The 14,450-nt window shown below is 67.5% G+C and overlaps 1 protein-coding gene across 3 annotated transcripts in view; it reads right to left on the bottom strand.

Annotated features, from left to right (window-relative positions):
- The window catches only part of ERBB3 (erb-b2 receptor tyrosine kinase 3), a 32,586-nt gene that overhangs the window by 1,239 nt on the left and 16,897 nt on the right, over window positions 1-14,450 (bottom strand). For 2 of the 3 annotated variants that reach the window (XM_032094236.1, XM_032094238.1), the window contains exons 15-27: window positions 14,032-14,186; window positions 12,919-12,972; window positions 12,398-12,539; window positions 11,196-11,315; window positions 10,121-10,219; window positions 8,712-8,897; window positions 8,478-8,633; window positions 7,112-7,187; window positions 6,891-7,037; window positions 5,200-5,297; window positions 4,211-4,369; window positions 2,717-2,782; window positions 1,427-1,694 (exon numbers count right to left, since the gene is read on the bottom strand). In XM_032094236.1, the coding sequence (XP_031950127.1) occupies window positions 1,427-1,694; window positions 2,717-2,782; window positions 4,211-4,369; window positions 5,200-5,297; window positions 6,891-7,037; window positions 7,112-7,187; window positions 8,478-8,633; window positions 8,712-8,897; window positions 10,121-10,219; window positions 11,196-11,315; window positions 12,398-12,539; window positions 12,919-12,972; window positions 14,032-14,186 (1,726 nt within the window). The remainder of the gene's footprint in view (window positions 1-1,426; window positions 1,695-2,716; window positions 2,783-4,210; window positions 4,370-5,199; window positions 5,298-6,890; window positions 7,038-7,111; window positions 7,188-8,477; window positions 8,634-8,711; window positions 8,898-10,120; window positions 10,220-11,195; window positions 11,316-12,397; window positions 12,540-12,918; window positions 12,973-14,031; window positions 14,187-14,450) is intronic. The other variant, XM_032094237.1, reaches the window with a different exon arrangement.

Genomic DNA, 14,450 nt, shown 5'->3' with positions numbered 1-14,450 from the left:
TCCTGGGGTCCCCCTGGCTGCCCGCAGGACCCTCGGTTTGGGGGGGGAGGGGGGGTCTCACCTGGGTTCATCCCAGGTCAAAACCCTAAAAGAGCATCCCCTAAATGATCCGCCCCTCTTGGACCCCAGACCCTAAAAGAGCATCCCCTAAATGATCCCCCCCTCTTGGACCCCAGACCCTAAAGAGCATCCCCTAAATGGTGCCCCCTCCCCCCTTGGACCCCAGACCCTAAAAGAGCATCCCCTAAATGGTGACACCCCCTCTTGGACCCCAGACCCTAAAGAGCATCCCCTAAATGATCTGCCCCTCTTGGACCCCAGACCCTAAAAGAGCATCCCCTAAATGGTGACCCCCCCATCTTGGACCCCAGACCCTAAAAGAGCATCCCCTAAATGGTGACCCCCCCCTTGGACCCCAGACCCTAAAAGAGCATCCCCTAAATGGCGCCCCCCCCATCTTGGACCCCAGACCCTAAAAGAGCATCCCCTAAATGGTGACACACCCCCCCTTGGACCCCAGACCCTAAAAGAGCATCCCCTAAATGGTGACCCCCCCAGCCCAGACCCTAAAACAGCATCCCCTAAATGATCTGCCCCTCTTGGACCCCAGACCCTAAAAGAGCATCCCCTAAATGATCCCCCCCCCTTGGACCCCAGACCCTAAAAGAGCATCCCATAAATGGTGACACCCCCCCCAGCCCGGACCCCAGACCCTAAAAGAGCATCCCCTAAATGGTGACACCCCCCCTTGGACCCCAGACCCTAAAAGAGCATCCCCTAAATGGTGACACCCCCCCTTGGACCCCAGACCCTAAAAGAGCATCCCCTAAATGGTGACACTCCCCCAGCCCGGACCCCAGACCCTAAAAGAGCATCCCCTAAATGGTGACACCCCCCCAGCCCGGACCCCAGACCCTAAAAGAGCATCCCCTAAATGGCGCCCCCCCCATCTTGGACCCCAGACCCTAAAAGAGCATCCCCTAAATGGCGCCCCCCCCATCTTGGACCCCAGACCCTAAAAGAGCATCCCATAAATGGTGACACCCCCCCTTGGACCCCAGACCCTAAAAGAGCATCCCCTAAATGATCCCCCCCAGCCCAGACCCCAGACCCTGCACGGATGGGACCCCCCACCCCCAAAACCAGGGGATGGATTCCCCCTCCAGCCACAGGAGCCCCCCAACCCCAAACCCTGCGGGAATGGGACCCCCCCAGCCCATAAGGACCCCCCCAGACATGGGGGAGCCCCCAGACCCCAATCCAGCAGGACAAGACCCCCCCCTCCCCAAAACCCCCCCAGACATGGGGGAGCCCCCAGACCCCAATCCAACGGGACAAGACCCCCCCTCCCCAAAACCCCCAGGGACTGGGGGAGCCCCCAGACCCCAATCCAACGGCACAGGACCCCCTAAAGCCCCCTCCTCACCACGGTGGGCGCAGTTGGGGGTGACGTAGCCATTGGGGTCCTCCTCGCTGCCCTCGGAGCTGGGGGGCGGGGGGGGGAAGCTCTCGCGCTGGGACAGGTACGCGCTGTCCCCCCCCCGCGAGCGGAGGCTGCGGCAGAGGCTCCCGGCCAGGGACCCCCCCTCGCCCAGCTCCAGCTCCGAGGCGGTGCCGCGACCCTCGGACGACTCGGACACCGTCCGGCCCAGCGACTCCTGACGGCTCCGCCGCAGCGGCCGCGACCCCCCGGCCTGGGGACAGCGGGGGTCAGGGGGGGACCCCAAAAGGACCCCAACCCCGCCCTGGGGACAGCGGGGGTCAGGGGGGGATCCCAACAGGACCCCAATCCCGCCCTGGGGACAGCGGGGGTCAGGGGGGGATCCCAAAAGGACCCCAACCCCGGCCTGGGGACAGCGGGGGTCAGGGGGGGACCCCAACAGGACCCCAATCCCGCCCTGGGACCCCCCAGCCTGGGGACATCGGGGGTCAGGGGGGGACCCCAAAAGGACCCCAATCCTGCCTCTGGTCCGCCTTCCCCCACCCCGGGACCCCTCCACCCTTGGGGACAGCGGGGGTCAGGGGGGGACCCCAAAAGGACCCCAACCCCGCCCTGGGACCCCCCGGCCTGGGGACAGCGGGGGTCCGGGGGGGATCCCAACAGGACCCCAACCCCGGCCTGGGGACATCGGGGGACAGGGGTGGACCCCAACAGGACCCCAACCCCGGCCTGGGGACAGGGGGGGACCCCAACAGGACCCCAATCCCGCCCTGGGACCCCCCAGCCTGGGGACATCGGGGGTCAGGGGGGGATCCCAACAGGACCCCAATCCTGCCTCTGGTCCACCTTCCCCCACCCCGGGACCCCCCACCCTTGGGGACACTGGGGGTCAGGGGGGGACCCCAAAAGGACCCCAACCCCGCCCTGGGACCCCCCAGCCTGGGGACATCGGGGGTCGGGGGGGACCCCTGAGGACCCCAACCCCGCCCCGGGACCCCCCGGCCTGGGGACAGCGGGGGTCAGGGGGGGACCCCTGAGGACCCCAATCCCGCCCTGGGACCCCCCACCCTTGGGGACATCGGGGGTCAGGGGGGGACCCCAAAAGGACCCCAACCCCCCGCCCTTGGGGACATCGGGGGTCACGGGGGACCCCTGCGGACCCCAACCTCTCTTCCACCGCCTCCCTCCCCATGTCACCCCTTTGTGCCCCCACCCTGGCACCCCGCGGTCGCCCCCCCAGCCCCTCCCCCGAGCCCCCCGAGGCGCCCCCGGTACCGTTCGGGTGAAGCCGGGCTGGTTCATGGGGATGTACCCGGCGGGGGGGCTCAGCAGGCTGGGGCTCTGCGGGGACACGGCGGGGCTGGCACCGGCCAGGGACAGGGGGCACGGGGACACGGGGGGCACGGGGACACAGGGACAGGGGGACACGGGGACACAGGGACAGGGGGACAGGGGGCACGGGGACACGGGGGGCACAGGGACACAGGGACAGGGGGACACGGGGACAGAGGGACAGAGGGACAGGGGGCACGGGGACAGGGGGACAGGGGGACACTGGGACAGGGGGGCAGGGGGACAGGGGGGCAGGGGGACACTGGGACAGGGGGACACGGGGACAGGGGGACACGGGGACGGGGGCAGAGGGACAGGGGACAGGGGGACAGGGGGACACTGGGACAGGGGGGCAGGGGGACAGGGGGACACTGGGACAGGGGGGCAGGGGGACAGGGGGACACTGGGACAGGGGACGGGGGACAGGGGGACACTGGGACAGGGGGGCAGGGGGACAGGGGGACAGAGCAGGGGACACGGGGGACACGGGGACAGGGGGACAGAGCAGGGGACGCGGGGGACACGGGGACAGGGACCCCCTCTCTGCTGCGGGAATGGGGCGGGGGGTCCTGGCAGGGCGGGGAGGGGGCGACTGGGGGGGGGAGGGGGCAGAGCAGGGGTTGGCTCCAGATCCCCCCCCCCGTGGGGGGCTCGGAATGTCCCTTGTGGCACATTCTGGGACCCCGTGTCACACCCCAGGACCCCGTGTCACACCCCAGGACCCCGTACCATCTTCCAGGACCTTGTCATCTTCCAGGACCCCGTGTGACACCCCAGGACCCCGTGTCATCTTCCAGGACCCCGTGTCACACCCCAGGACCCCGTGTCACACCCCAGGACCCTGTTGGCATCTTCCAGGACCCCATGTGACATCCCTGGACCCCGTGCCACATCCCAAGACCCTGTGTCATCTTCCAGGACCCTGTGTCACATCCCAGGACCCTGTGTCATCTTCCAGGACCCCGTGCCACATCCTAGGACCCCGTGTGACACCCCAGGACCCCGTGCCATCTTCCAGGACCCCGTGTGACACCCCAGGACCCTGTTGTCATCTTCCAGGACCCCGTGTCACATCCCAGGACCCCGTGTCACATCCCAGGACCCCGTGCCATCTTCCAGGACCCCGTGCCACATCCCAGGACCCCGTGTCACATCCCAGGACCCCGTGCCATCTTCCAGGACCCCGTGCCACATCCCAGGACCCCGTGTCACATCCCAGGACCCCGTGCCATCTTCCAGGACCTCGTGCCACATCCCAGGACCCCGTGTGACACCCCAGGACCCCGTGCCACATCCCAGGACCCCGTGTCACATCCCAGGACCCCGTGCCATCTTCCAGGACCCCGTGCCACACCCCAAGCCCCCGTGCCACACCCCAAGCCGCATCCCCAGAGCCCCCCGAGCCCCCCGGCGCCCCCAGCCCCGCTCGGGCCTCACCCGGGCGCAGCTGCCCCGCGGGCGCTGCGGGCACAGCCCGGGCCCGAGGCCGAAGGGCTCCAGCTCCTCCTCCTCCTCCAGCTCCAGCGTCTCCACCTCGTCCAGCTCCTTGTCACTGAGGGTGGGGGGCTCGGCGGGGGGCGCGGCCCCGCTCTCCTGCTGCGGGGGGGGGGGCTCACCTTGACCACCAGGTAACACGGGGGGGGGTCCCAGTTCGGGTCTGGGGGGCTCTGGGGGCTCACCTTGATGACCAGGTATTGGGGGGGGGGTTTGGGGGGCTCTGGGGGGGCTCTGGGGGGCTCACCTTGATGACCAGGTAGCTCTGGGGGGCTCTGGGGGGATCTGGGGGGGCTCACCTTGATGACCAGGTAGCTCTGGGGGGCTCTGGGGGGATCTGGGGGGCTCACCTTGATGACCAGGTAGCTCTGGGGGGCTCTGGGGGGTCTGGGGCTCACCTTGATGACCATAGGTAGCTCTGGGGGGCTCTGGAGGGGGCCGGGGGCTCACCTTGATGACCAGGTAGCTCTGGGGGGCTCTGGGGGGATCTGGGGGGGCTCACCTTGATGACCAGGTAGCTCTGGGGGGCTCTGGGGGGCTCTGGGGGGCTCTGGGGGGTCTGGGGGCTCACCTTGATGACCAGGTAGCTCTGGGGGGCTCTGGGGGGGGCCGGGGGGCTCACCTTGATGACCAGGTAGCTCTGGGGGGCTCTGGGGGGCTCGGGGGGCTCACCTTGATGACCAGGTAGCTCTGGGGGGCTCTGGGGGGCTCGGGGGGCTCACCTTGATGACCAGGTAGCTCTGGGGGGCTCTGGGGGGATCTGGGGGGCTCACCTTGATGACCAGGTAGCTCTGGGGGGCTCTGGGGGGGGCCGGGGGCTCACCTTGATGACCAGGTAGCTCTGGGGGGCTCTGGGGGGCTCGGGGGGCTCACCTTGATGACCAGGTAGCTCTGGGGGGCTCTGGGGGGCTCTGGGGGGTCTGGGGGCTCACCTTGATGACCAGGTAGCGCGGCGGGTCCCGGGCCATGCGGGTGAACTCGTTGGCCAGCTCCTTGAAGGTGGGGCGGATGTTCTCATCGATCATCCAGCCTGGGGGGCGGGGGGCACAGCGGGGACACGGTCACGGGGGGGGTGGGGACACGGGCAGGAGCCACCCTGGGGGTGGGGACACGGCTGGGACCGGGACAGGACCGGGATCTGGCCCCGGGGGTGGGGACAGAGGTGAGGACAGGAGCAGGAATCTGCCCGGGGTTGGGGACAGCGGCAGGAGCCGGGGGTGGGGACAGGGACAGGATCCTCCTGGGAATGGGGACAGGGACAGGGACAGGGACAGGATCCTCCTGGGAATGGGGACAGGGACAGGGACGGGGACAGGGACAGGGACAGGGACAGGGACAGGATCCTCCTGGGAATGGGGACAGGGACAGGGACAGGGACAGGGACAGGGACAGGATCCTCCTGGGAATGGGGACAGGGACAGGGACAGGGACAGGGACAGGGACAGGATCCTCCTGGATGGGACAGGGACAGGGCAGGGACAGGGACAGGGACAGGATCCTCCTGAGAATAGGGACAGGGGCAGGGACAGGGACAGGGACAGGATCCTCCTGGGAATGGGGACAGGGACAGGGACACGGACAGGATCCTCCTGGGCATGGGGACAGGGACAGGGACAGGGACAGGGACAGGATCCTCCTGGGAATGGGGACAGGATCCTCCTGGGCATGGGGACAGGGACAGGGACGGGGACAGGGACAGGATCCTCCTGGGAATGGGGACAGGGACAGGGACGGGGACAGGGACAGGATCCTCCTGGGCATGGGGACAGGGACAGGGACGGGGACAGGGACAGGGACAGGATCCTCCTGGGAATGGGGACGGGGACAGGATCCTCCTGGGAATGGGGACAGGGACAGGGACAGGGACAGGATCCTCCTGGGAATAGGGACAGGATCCTCCTGGGAACGGGGACAGGGACGGGGACAGGGACAGGGACAGGATCCTCCTGGGAACGGGGACAGCTCCGAAGACAGCAGCAGGACCTGTCCAAGGCTGGGCACAGCTCTGGGGACAGCAGCAGGAGCCTGCCCAGGGTTGGGGACAGCTCTGGGGACAGCAGCAGGACATTTCTGGGGCTGGCGACAGCGGCAGGATGGGGATGGGAACTGGAGCAGGACCCTCCAGGGAACAGGGACAGCTCTGGGGACAGCGGCAGGAGCCTGCCCAGGGTTGGGGACAGCGGCAGGAGCCGGGGATGGGGATGGGGACAGGACCCTCCTGGGAACTGGGACAGGGACAGGGACAGGGACAGGACCCTCCTGGGAACGGGGACAGCTCCGGAGACAGCATCAGGACCTGTCCAGGGCTGGGCACAGCTCTGGGGACAGCAGCAGGAGCCGGGGATGGGGATGAGGACAGGGACAGGATCCTCCTGGGAACTGGGACAGCTCTGGGGACAGCGGCAGGACCTGTCCAGGGTTGGGGACAGCGGCAGGACATGTCCAGGGTTGGGGACAGCAGCAGGATGGGGATGGGAACTGGAGCAGGACCCTCCAGGGAACAGGGACAGCTCTGGGGACAGCAGCAGGAGCCAGGGATGAGGATGGGGACAGCTCTGGGGACAGCAGCAGGAGCCTGCCCAGGGTTGGGGACAGCTCTGGGGACAGCTCTGGGGACACTCACATTTCACCATCACCATGTAGACGTCGATGGTGCAGATCTGGGGCTGCGAGAGCCGCTCCCCCTTCTCCAGCAGGTCGGGCACCTCTGCCAGGCGGATGCCGGCGTAGGGCTCGGCCCCGAACGTCATCATCTCCCACAGTGTCACCCCTGGGGCGGGGAGAGGCCCCGTGAGCCCCGCGGGGACACGGGGGGACACGGGGGGACACGGGGGGACCGCTCACCGTAGCTCCAGACGTCGCTCTGGTGCGTGTACTTCCCGAAGTGGATGCTCTCCAGCGCCATCCACTTGATGGGAGTCTGCGGGAAAAGGGGGAGTGGGACACGGGGACAAGGAGGGGACACCCCACGGGGCAGGGGACACGGAGGGGGTGGCACGCAGGGGGTCCTGGAGGTGCGGGATGGGCAGAAGAGAGGGGATGGGATATGGAGGGGGTGGGATTTTGGGGCCCCCAGGGGTGCGGGGTGGGTGACACGGAGGGGGTGGGACATTCCTGGGTGCTGGGGACACAGGGAATGGGATTTTGGGGGTCCTGGGGGTGCAGGACGGGTGGCACGGAGGGGGTGGGACATCCCTGGGTGCTGGGGACACAGGGAATGGGATTTTGGGCGTCCTGGGGGTGCAGGGTGGGTGACACGGAGGGGATGGGACATCTCTGGGATGGGATTCAGGGTCTCCGAGGGGCGCAGGACCAGAGGGGATGGAACATCCCTGGGTGCTGGGAACATGGAGGGGATGGGATTTGGGGGATCCCACAACTCAGGAGGTCCCAGGGGTGTAGGACAGGCAGAACAGAGAGGATGGGACATCTCTGAGAACACAAAGGGATGGGTTTGGGGTGTCCTGGAGGTGCAGGACGGGTGGTAGAGAGGGGGTGGGACACCCCTGGGTGGTGGGGACAAGGAGGGGATGGGATTTTGGGGGTCCCAGGGGTGCAGGGTGGGGCATCCCTGGGTGGTGGGGACAAGGAGGGGATGGGATTTTGGGGGTCCCAGGGGTGCAGGGTGGGACATCCCTGGGTGCCGGGGACACAGGGAATGGGATTTTGGGGGTCCTGGGGGTGCAGGACGGGTGGCACAGAGGGGATGGGACATCCCTGGGTGCTGGGGACACAGGGAATGGGATTTTGGGGGTCCTGGGGGTGCAGGAGGGGTGGCACAGAGGGGATGGGACATCCCTGGGTGGTGGGGACAAGGAGGGGATGGGATTTTGGGGGTCCCAGGGGTGCAGGGTGGGGCATCCCTGGGTGCCGGGGACACAGGGAATGGGATTTTGGGGGTCCCAGGGGTGCAGGGTGGGGCATCCCTGGGTGCCGGGGACACAGGGAATGGGATTTTGGGGGTCCTGGGGGTGCAGGATGGGGCATCCCTGGGTGCTGGGGACAAGGAGGGGATGGGATTCAGGGGGTCTCAGGGGGTCGGGGTGGGTGGCACAGATGGGATGGGACATCCCTGAGAACGCAAAGGGACGGGTTTGGGGTGTCCTGGTGGGTGGCACGGAGGGGATGGGACATCCTTGAGCACTGGGAACACAAAGGGGATGGGACTGGGGGGGATCCCACAGCTCAGGGCATCCCCAGCAAGCCCCACCTTGACCTCGTTGTAGAAATACTTCTTGTCATCGGGGTAGAGCAGGTCGGCGATCCCAAAATCAGCTACCTGCACCTGGCTGGGCGACTTGAGCAGCACGTTGCGGGCGGCCAGGTTGCGGTGCACCATGCGGTGCTCCTCCAGGTAGTACATCCCCTGCAAAAAGGGGGAGCATTCGGCTCAGCGGCAGCGGGGAGGGCAGGAAAAACCCCAAAACCGCTGCGGGGGACTGACCTTGGCCACCTGGACGCACCAGTTGAGCAGCAGCTGGGGGCTGATGGAGTCGCGGTTCTTGCGCACGTACTCGAGCAGGGAGCCCAGCGGCAGCAGCTGCGTCACCAGCTGCAGCTGCGGGCCCGGGCAGATGCCCAGCAGGCGCACGATGTACGAGTGGTCCAGGCTGCCGATGGCCAGCATGTGCTGGGGGGACACGGTCAGCACCCGCGGAGCACCCCCGGAGCACCCCCGGTTCCAGGGGGGGACACGGTCAGCACCCCCGGAGCACCCCTGGAGCATCCCCGGTTCCAAGGGGGGACACCTGGAGCACCCCCGGAGCACCCCTGGAGCATCCCCGGTTCCAGGGGGGGGACACCCAGAGCACCCCCGGTTCCAGGGGGACACCTGGAGCACCCCTGGAGCACCCCTGGAGCACCCCCAGAGCACCCCCGGAGCACCCCCAGTTCCAGGGGGATACCCAGAACACCCCCGGAGCAGCCCCGACCCCAGGGGGACACGGGCAGCACCCCCGGAGCACCCCCAGAGCACCCCCGGTTCCAGGGGGGGGACACCCAGCGCACCCCCGGTTCCAGGGGGACACGGTCAGCACCCCCGGAGCACCCCCGGAGCACCCCCAGTTCCAGGGGGGACACCCGGAGCACCCCCGGAGCACCCCTGGAGCATCCCCGGTTCCAGGGGGGGGACACCCAGAGCACCCCCGGTTCCAGGGGGACACCTGGAGCACCCCTGGAGCACCCCCGGACCACCCCCAGTTCCAGGGGGATACCCAGAACACCCCCGGAGCATCCCCAACCCCAGGGGGACACGGGCAGCACCGCCGGAGCACCCCTGGAGCACCCCCGGAGCACCCCCGGTTCCAGGGGGGGGACACCCAGCGCACCCCCGGTTCCAGGGGGACACCTGGAGCACCCCTGGAGCACCCCCGGAGCATCCCCAGTTCCAGGGGGGGACACCCAGAGCACCCCCGGAGCACCCCCGGTTCCAGGGGGACACCCAGAGCACCCCCGGAGCACCCCCGACCCCAGGGGGACACGGGCAGCACCCCTGGAGCACCCCCGGAGCACCCCCGGTTCCAGGGGGACACCTGGAGCACCCCCAGAGCACCCTCGGACCACTCCCAGTTCCAGGGGGATACCCGGAGCACCCCCGGAGCACCCCCGGAGCACCCCCGGTTCCAGGGGGGGGACACCCAGAGCACCCCCGGTTCCAGGGGGACACCTGGAGCACCCCCGGAGCACCCCCAGAGCCCCCCCAGAACCCAGCCCCCAGCCCCAGCGGGACCCCGGAGCCACCTCAGAGCCCCCCCGAAGCAGCCCTGGAGCACCCTCAGCCCCCCCCGAACCGAGGGGGACCCCCGGAGCCCCCCCAGGGCCCCCCCAGAGCCCTCCCCTCCCCGGGGCACTCACGTCGGTGACGGCGTGGAAGGATTGCTGCCCGCTCCAGTCCTGGATCACCTTGATGCTCACCGGGATCTTGATGGAATCCCCGTCCGGGATCCAGATACCCTGAGGGGGTGGGATTGGGATTGGGATGGGATTGATGGGATGGGATGGGATTGATGGGATGGGATGGGATGGGATTGATGGATTGGGATGGGATTGGTGGGATGGGATGGGATGGGATGGGATGGGATTGGTGGGATTGGTGGGATGGGATGGGATGGGATTGATGGGATTGATGGGATGGGATGGGATTGGTGGGATGGGATTGATGGATTGGGATGGGATTGGTGGGATGGGATGGGATGGGATGGGATGGGATGGGATGGGATGGGATGGGATGGGATTGGTGGGATTGGTGGGATGGGATGGGATGGGATTGATGGGATTGATGGGATGGGATGGGATTGGTGGGATGGGATTGATGGGATGGGATGGCATTTATGGGATAGATTTATGGGATTTATAGGATTGGTGGGATGGGATGGATTGGGATGGGATTTATGGGATTGATGGGATGGCATGGATTGAGATGGGATGGGATTGATGGGATGGGATTGATGGGATTGATGGGATGGGATGGGATTGATGGGATGGGATAGATTTATGGGATTTATAGGATTGATGGGATGGGATGGGATGGATTGGGATGGGATTTATGGGATTTATGGGATGGCATGGATTGAGATGGGATTGGGATGGGATTTATGGAATTTATGGGATTTATAGGATGGGATGGAATGGGATTTATGGGATTTATAGGATGGGATTGGGATGGGATGGATTGGGATGGGACGGGATGGATTGGGATGGGATGGGATTTATGGGATTTATAGGATTGATGGGATGGGATGGGACGGGATGGATTGCGATGGGATGGGATTTATGGGATGGGACGGATTGAGATGGGATTGGGATGGGATTGGGATGGGATTTATGGGATGGGATTGGGATGGGATTTATGGGATTTATGGGATGGGATTTATGGGATTGATGGGATGGCACCTCAGCCCCCCCGACCCCCTCCCCAAATCCCCCCCACCTTGTGCACGGTGCCGAAGACGCCGGAGCCCAGGACCTTGAGGCGCTTCAGCTCCGTCTCCTTGAAGATCCGGGCCAGGACCTTGTTGGCTTTTTCACTGGGATCCAGCGGCTCCAGGCTCTGCCGGGCGGGACACGGAGTGGGAACGGGAACGGGAACGGGGACGGGGACGGGGATGGGGATGGGGACGGGACAGGGAGCGGGAATGGGAACGGGGATGGGGATGGGATGGGGATGGGATGGGATGGGATGGGATGGGATGGGGATGGGATGGGATGGGATGGGATGGGGATGGGATGGGATGGGATGGGATGGGATGGGATGGGATGGGGATGGGGATGGGGATGGGGATGGGGATGGGATGGGGATGGGATGGGATGGGATGGGATGGGATGGGATGGGGATGGGATGGGATGGGGATGGGATGGGATGGGATGGGATGGGATGGGATGGGATGGGATGGGATGGGGATGGGGATGGGGATGGGGATGGGATGGGATGGGATGGGGATGGGATGGGGATGGGATGGGATGGGGATGGGATGGGATGGGATGGGATGGGATGGGGATGGGATGGGGATGGGATGGGATGGGATGGGATGGGATGGGATGGGATGGGATGGGATGGGATGGGATGGGATGGGATGGGGATGGGATGGGGATGGGATGGGATGGGATGGGGATGGGGATGGGATGGGGATGGGGATGGGGATGGGGATGGGATGGGATGGGATGGGGATGGGGATGGGATGAGATGGGATGAGATGGGATGGGATGGGATGGGATGGGATGGGATGGGATGGGGATGGGATGGGATGGGGATGGGGATGGGACAGGGATGAGATGGGATGGGATGGGATGGGATGGGATGGGATGGGGATGGGGATGGGGATGGGACAGGGATGAGATGGGATGGGATGGGATGGGATGGGATGGGATGAGGATGGGAACAGGGATGGGATGGGATGGGAACAGGGATGGGATGGGATGGGGATGGGGACAAGGACGGGGACAGGAGCAGAGCAGGGTGAGGATGCAGAGCGAGACCGGGCCGGCCGCAGAGATGGACACAGCCGGGAACGGGGCTGGCGAGGGACGGACACGGCTCCAGCCAGGCGGGACACGGCAACGGGACGGGTCCCACCCCCTCCCCGCCATCCCGGGGCCGTTCCCGGGGGCTCTCCCGGTGCTGCCGGCGCTGACCTCGCCCCTCTCCAGGTAGCGCCGCATCGCCCGCTTCTTCTGGATCTTCTTCCCCCGCCAGTAGAGCAGCGCCAGCAGCACGAGCGAGCAGGAGAGGAAGCCCCCGCCGACCACCATGACCGCCACCAGCGTCGGGGTCCGCCTGCGGGACCGGGGCGGGACCGGGACCGGGACCGGGACAGGGGACGGGGCTCGGCTCAGCGCCTGGCAGGACCCGCCAGGTCCTGGCAGGACCCCACACCCTCTGCGCCCCCACCCCGGCCCTGGGGATGTGCCCCAAGCCCGGGCTGGCGGGCACGGGATGGCACGGGATGGCACGGGATGGCACGGGATGTCCCCACAGCCCCCTCCAGGATGTCCCCGCAGCCTTTTGGGGTCCCCACAGCCCCCCTCGGGATGTCCCCGCACCCCCGGGATGTCCCCCCAGTCCCCCCCGGGATGTCCCCGCACCCCCCGGGATGTCCCCGCAGCCTTTTGGGGTCTTCCCAGCCCCCCCCGGGATGTCCCAGCCCCCCCCGTACCTGGACACGGGCAGGGTGTCCCCCAGGCAGTCCCGCAGCAGCGGCCCCACGCACCTGAGAGACGGAGCCGGGGGTCAGCCGGTGTGGGACCCCCCCCCAGCGGGCACCTGGGACCCCCAACCTGCCCCCCATGGGGTCCTGGGTCCCCCAACCCTGCCCCAAATGAGTCTCGGGACCCCCGACCTCCTCCCCAGCAGGGTCTTGCCCCCCCCCCCCAGCCTTTCCCCCGCAGTGTTCTGGGCTCCCCAGTCTGCCCTTGGGACCCCCAATCTGCCCTTGGGACCCCCAATCTGCCCCCAATGAGTCTCGGGACCCCCAACCTGCCCCCCATGGGATCCCCGGATCCCCAACCTGCCCCCAACGAGGTCCCCAGACCCCCAACCTACCCCCCATCAGGGTCCCGAGCCCCCCAGCCAGCCCCGGGCCCCCCCATCTTTCCCCCAATGAGGTCTCAGGACCCCCACCCTGCCCCCCAAATGATGTCCTGGGCCCCCCAGTGAGGTCTCAGGACCCCCACCCTGCCCCCCAAATGATGTCCTGGGCCCCCCAGTGAGGTCTCAGGACCCCCAAATGATGTCCTGGGACCCCCAGTGAGGTCTCACGACCCCCACCCTGCCCCCCAAATGATGTCCTGGGACCCCCAGTGAGGTCTCAGGACCCCCACCCTGCCCCCCAAATGATGTCCTGGGCCCCCCAGTGAGGTCTCAGGACCCCCACCCTGCCCCCCAAATGATGTCCTGGGACCCCCACTGAGGTCTCAGGACCCCCACCCTGCCCCCCAAATGATGTCCTGGGCCCCCCAGTGAGGTCTCAGGACCCCCACCCTGCCCCCCAAATGATGTCCTGGGACCCCCAGTGAGGTCTCAGGACCCCCACCCTGCCCCCCAAATGATGTCCTGGGCCCCCCAGTGAGGTCTCAGGACCCCCACCCTGCCCCCCAAATGATGTCCTGGGTCCCCCAGTGAGGTCTCAGGACCCCCATATGATGCCCTGGGCCCCCCAGTGAGGTCTCAGGACCCCCAAATGATGCCCTGGGCCCCCCAGTGAGGTCTCAGGACCCCCACCCTGCCCCCCAGCGATGTCCTGGGCCCCCCGGTGCCCCCCCGGGCCCACCCCCGGGTGCAGTTCTCGTGGCAGGCCCGGCACTCGCGGCCGCCGTCGGGGAATTTGTAGATGGGGCCGCGCTCGCCCAGGACTCCGTCGGGACATCGCTCCACGCAGTGCGGCCCGTCGCGATAGTGGGCACAGCGCGTGCAGGTGTCGGCGCCCTGCGGGGGGGTGGGGACACGTGTGGGGACCCGCGGAGGGGACAGCGGCGACAAAGGGGGGGCTCGGAGCGGGGCTGGGGGTCCCCGTGGCTCGGAGTGACAAAGGGGGGCTCAGGGCGGGGTCTGGGGGTCACGGAGCCTTGGAGGGACAAAGGGGGGCTCAGGGCGGGGTCTGGGGGTCCCCGAGCCTTGGAGGGACAAAGGGGGGGCTCGGGGCAGGGTCTGGGGGTCCCCGTGGCTCGGAGGGACAAAGGGGGGCTCAGG

Source organism: Corvus moneduloides, chromosome 30 (genome assembly GCF_009650955.1).
Source record: "Corvus moneduloides isolate bCorMon1 chromosome 30, bCorMon1.pri, whole genome shotgun sequence".
NCBI classification, from domain to species: Eukaryota; Metazoa; Chordata; class Aves; order Passeriformes; family Corvidae; genus Corvus; species Corvus moneduloides.
Note: the sequence above shows the minus strand (reverse complement) of the source record. Positions and strands in the feature narration are given on the sequence as shown.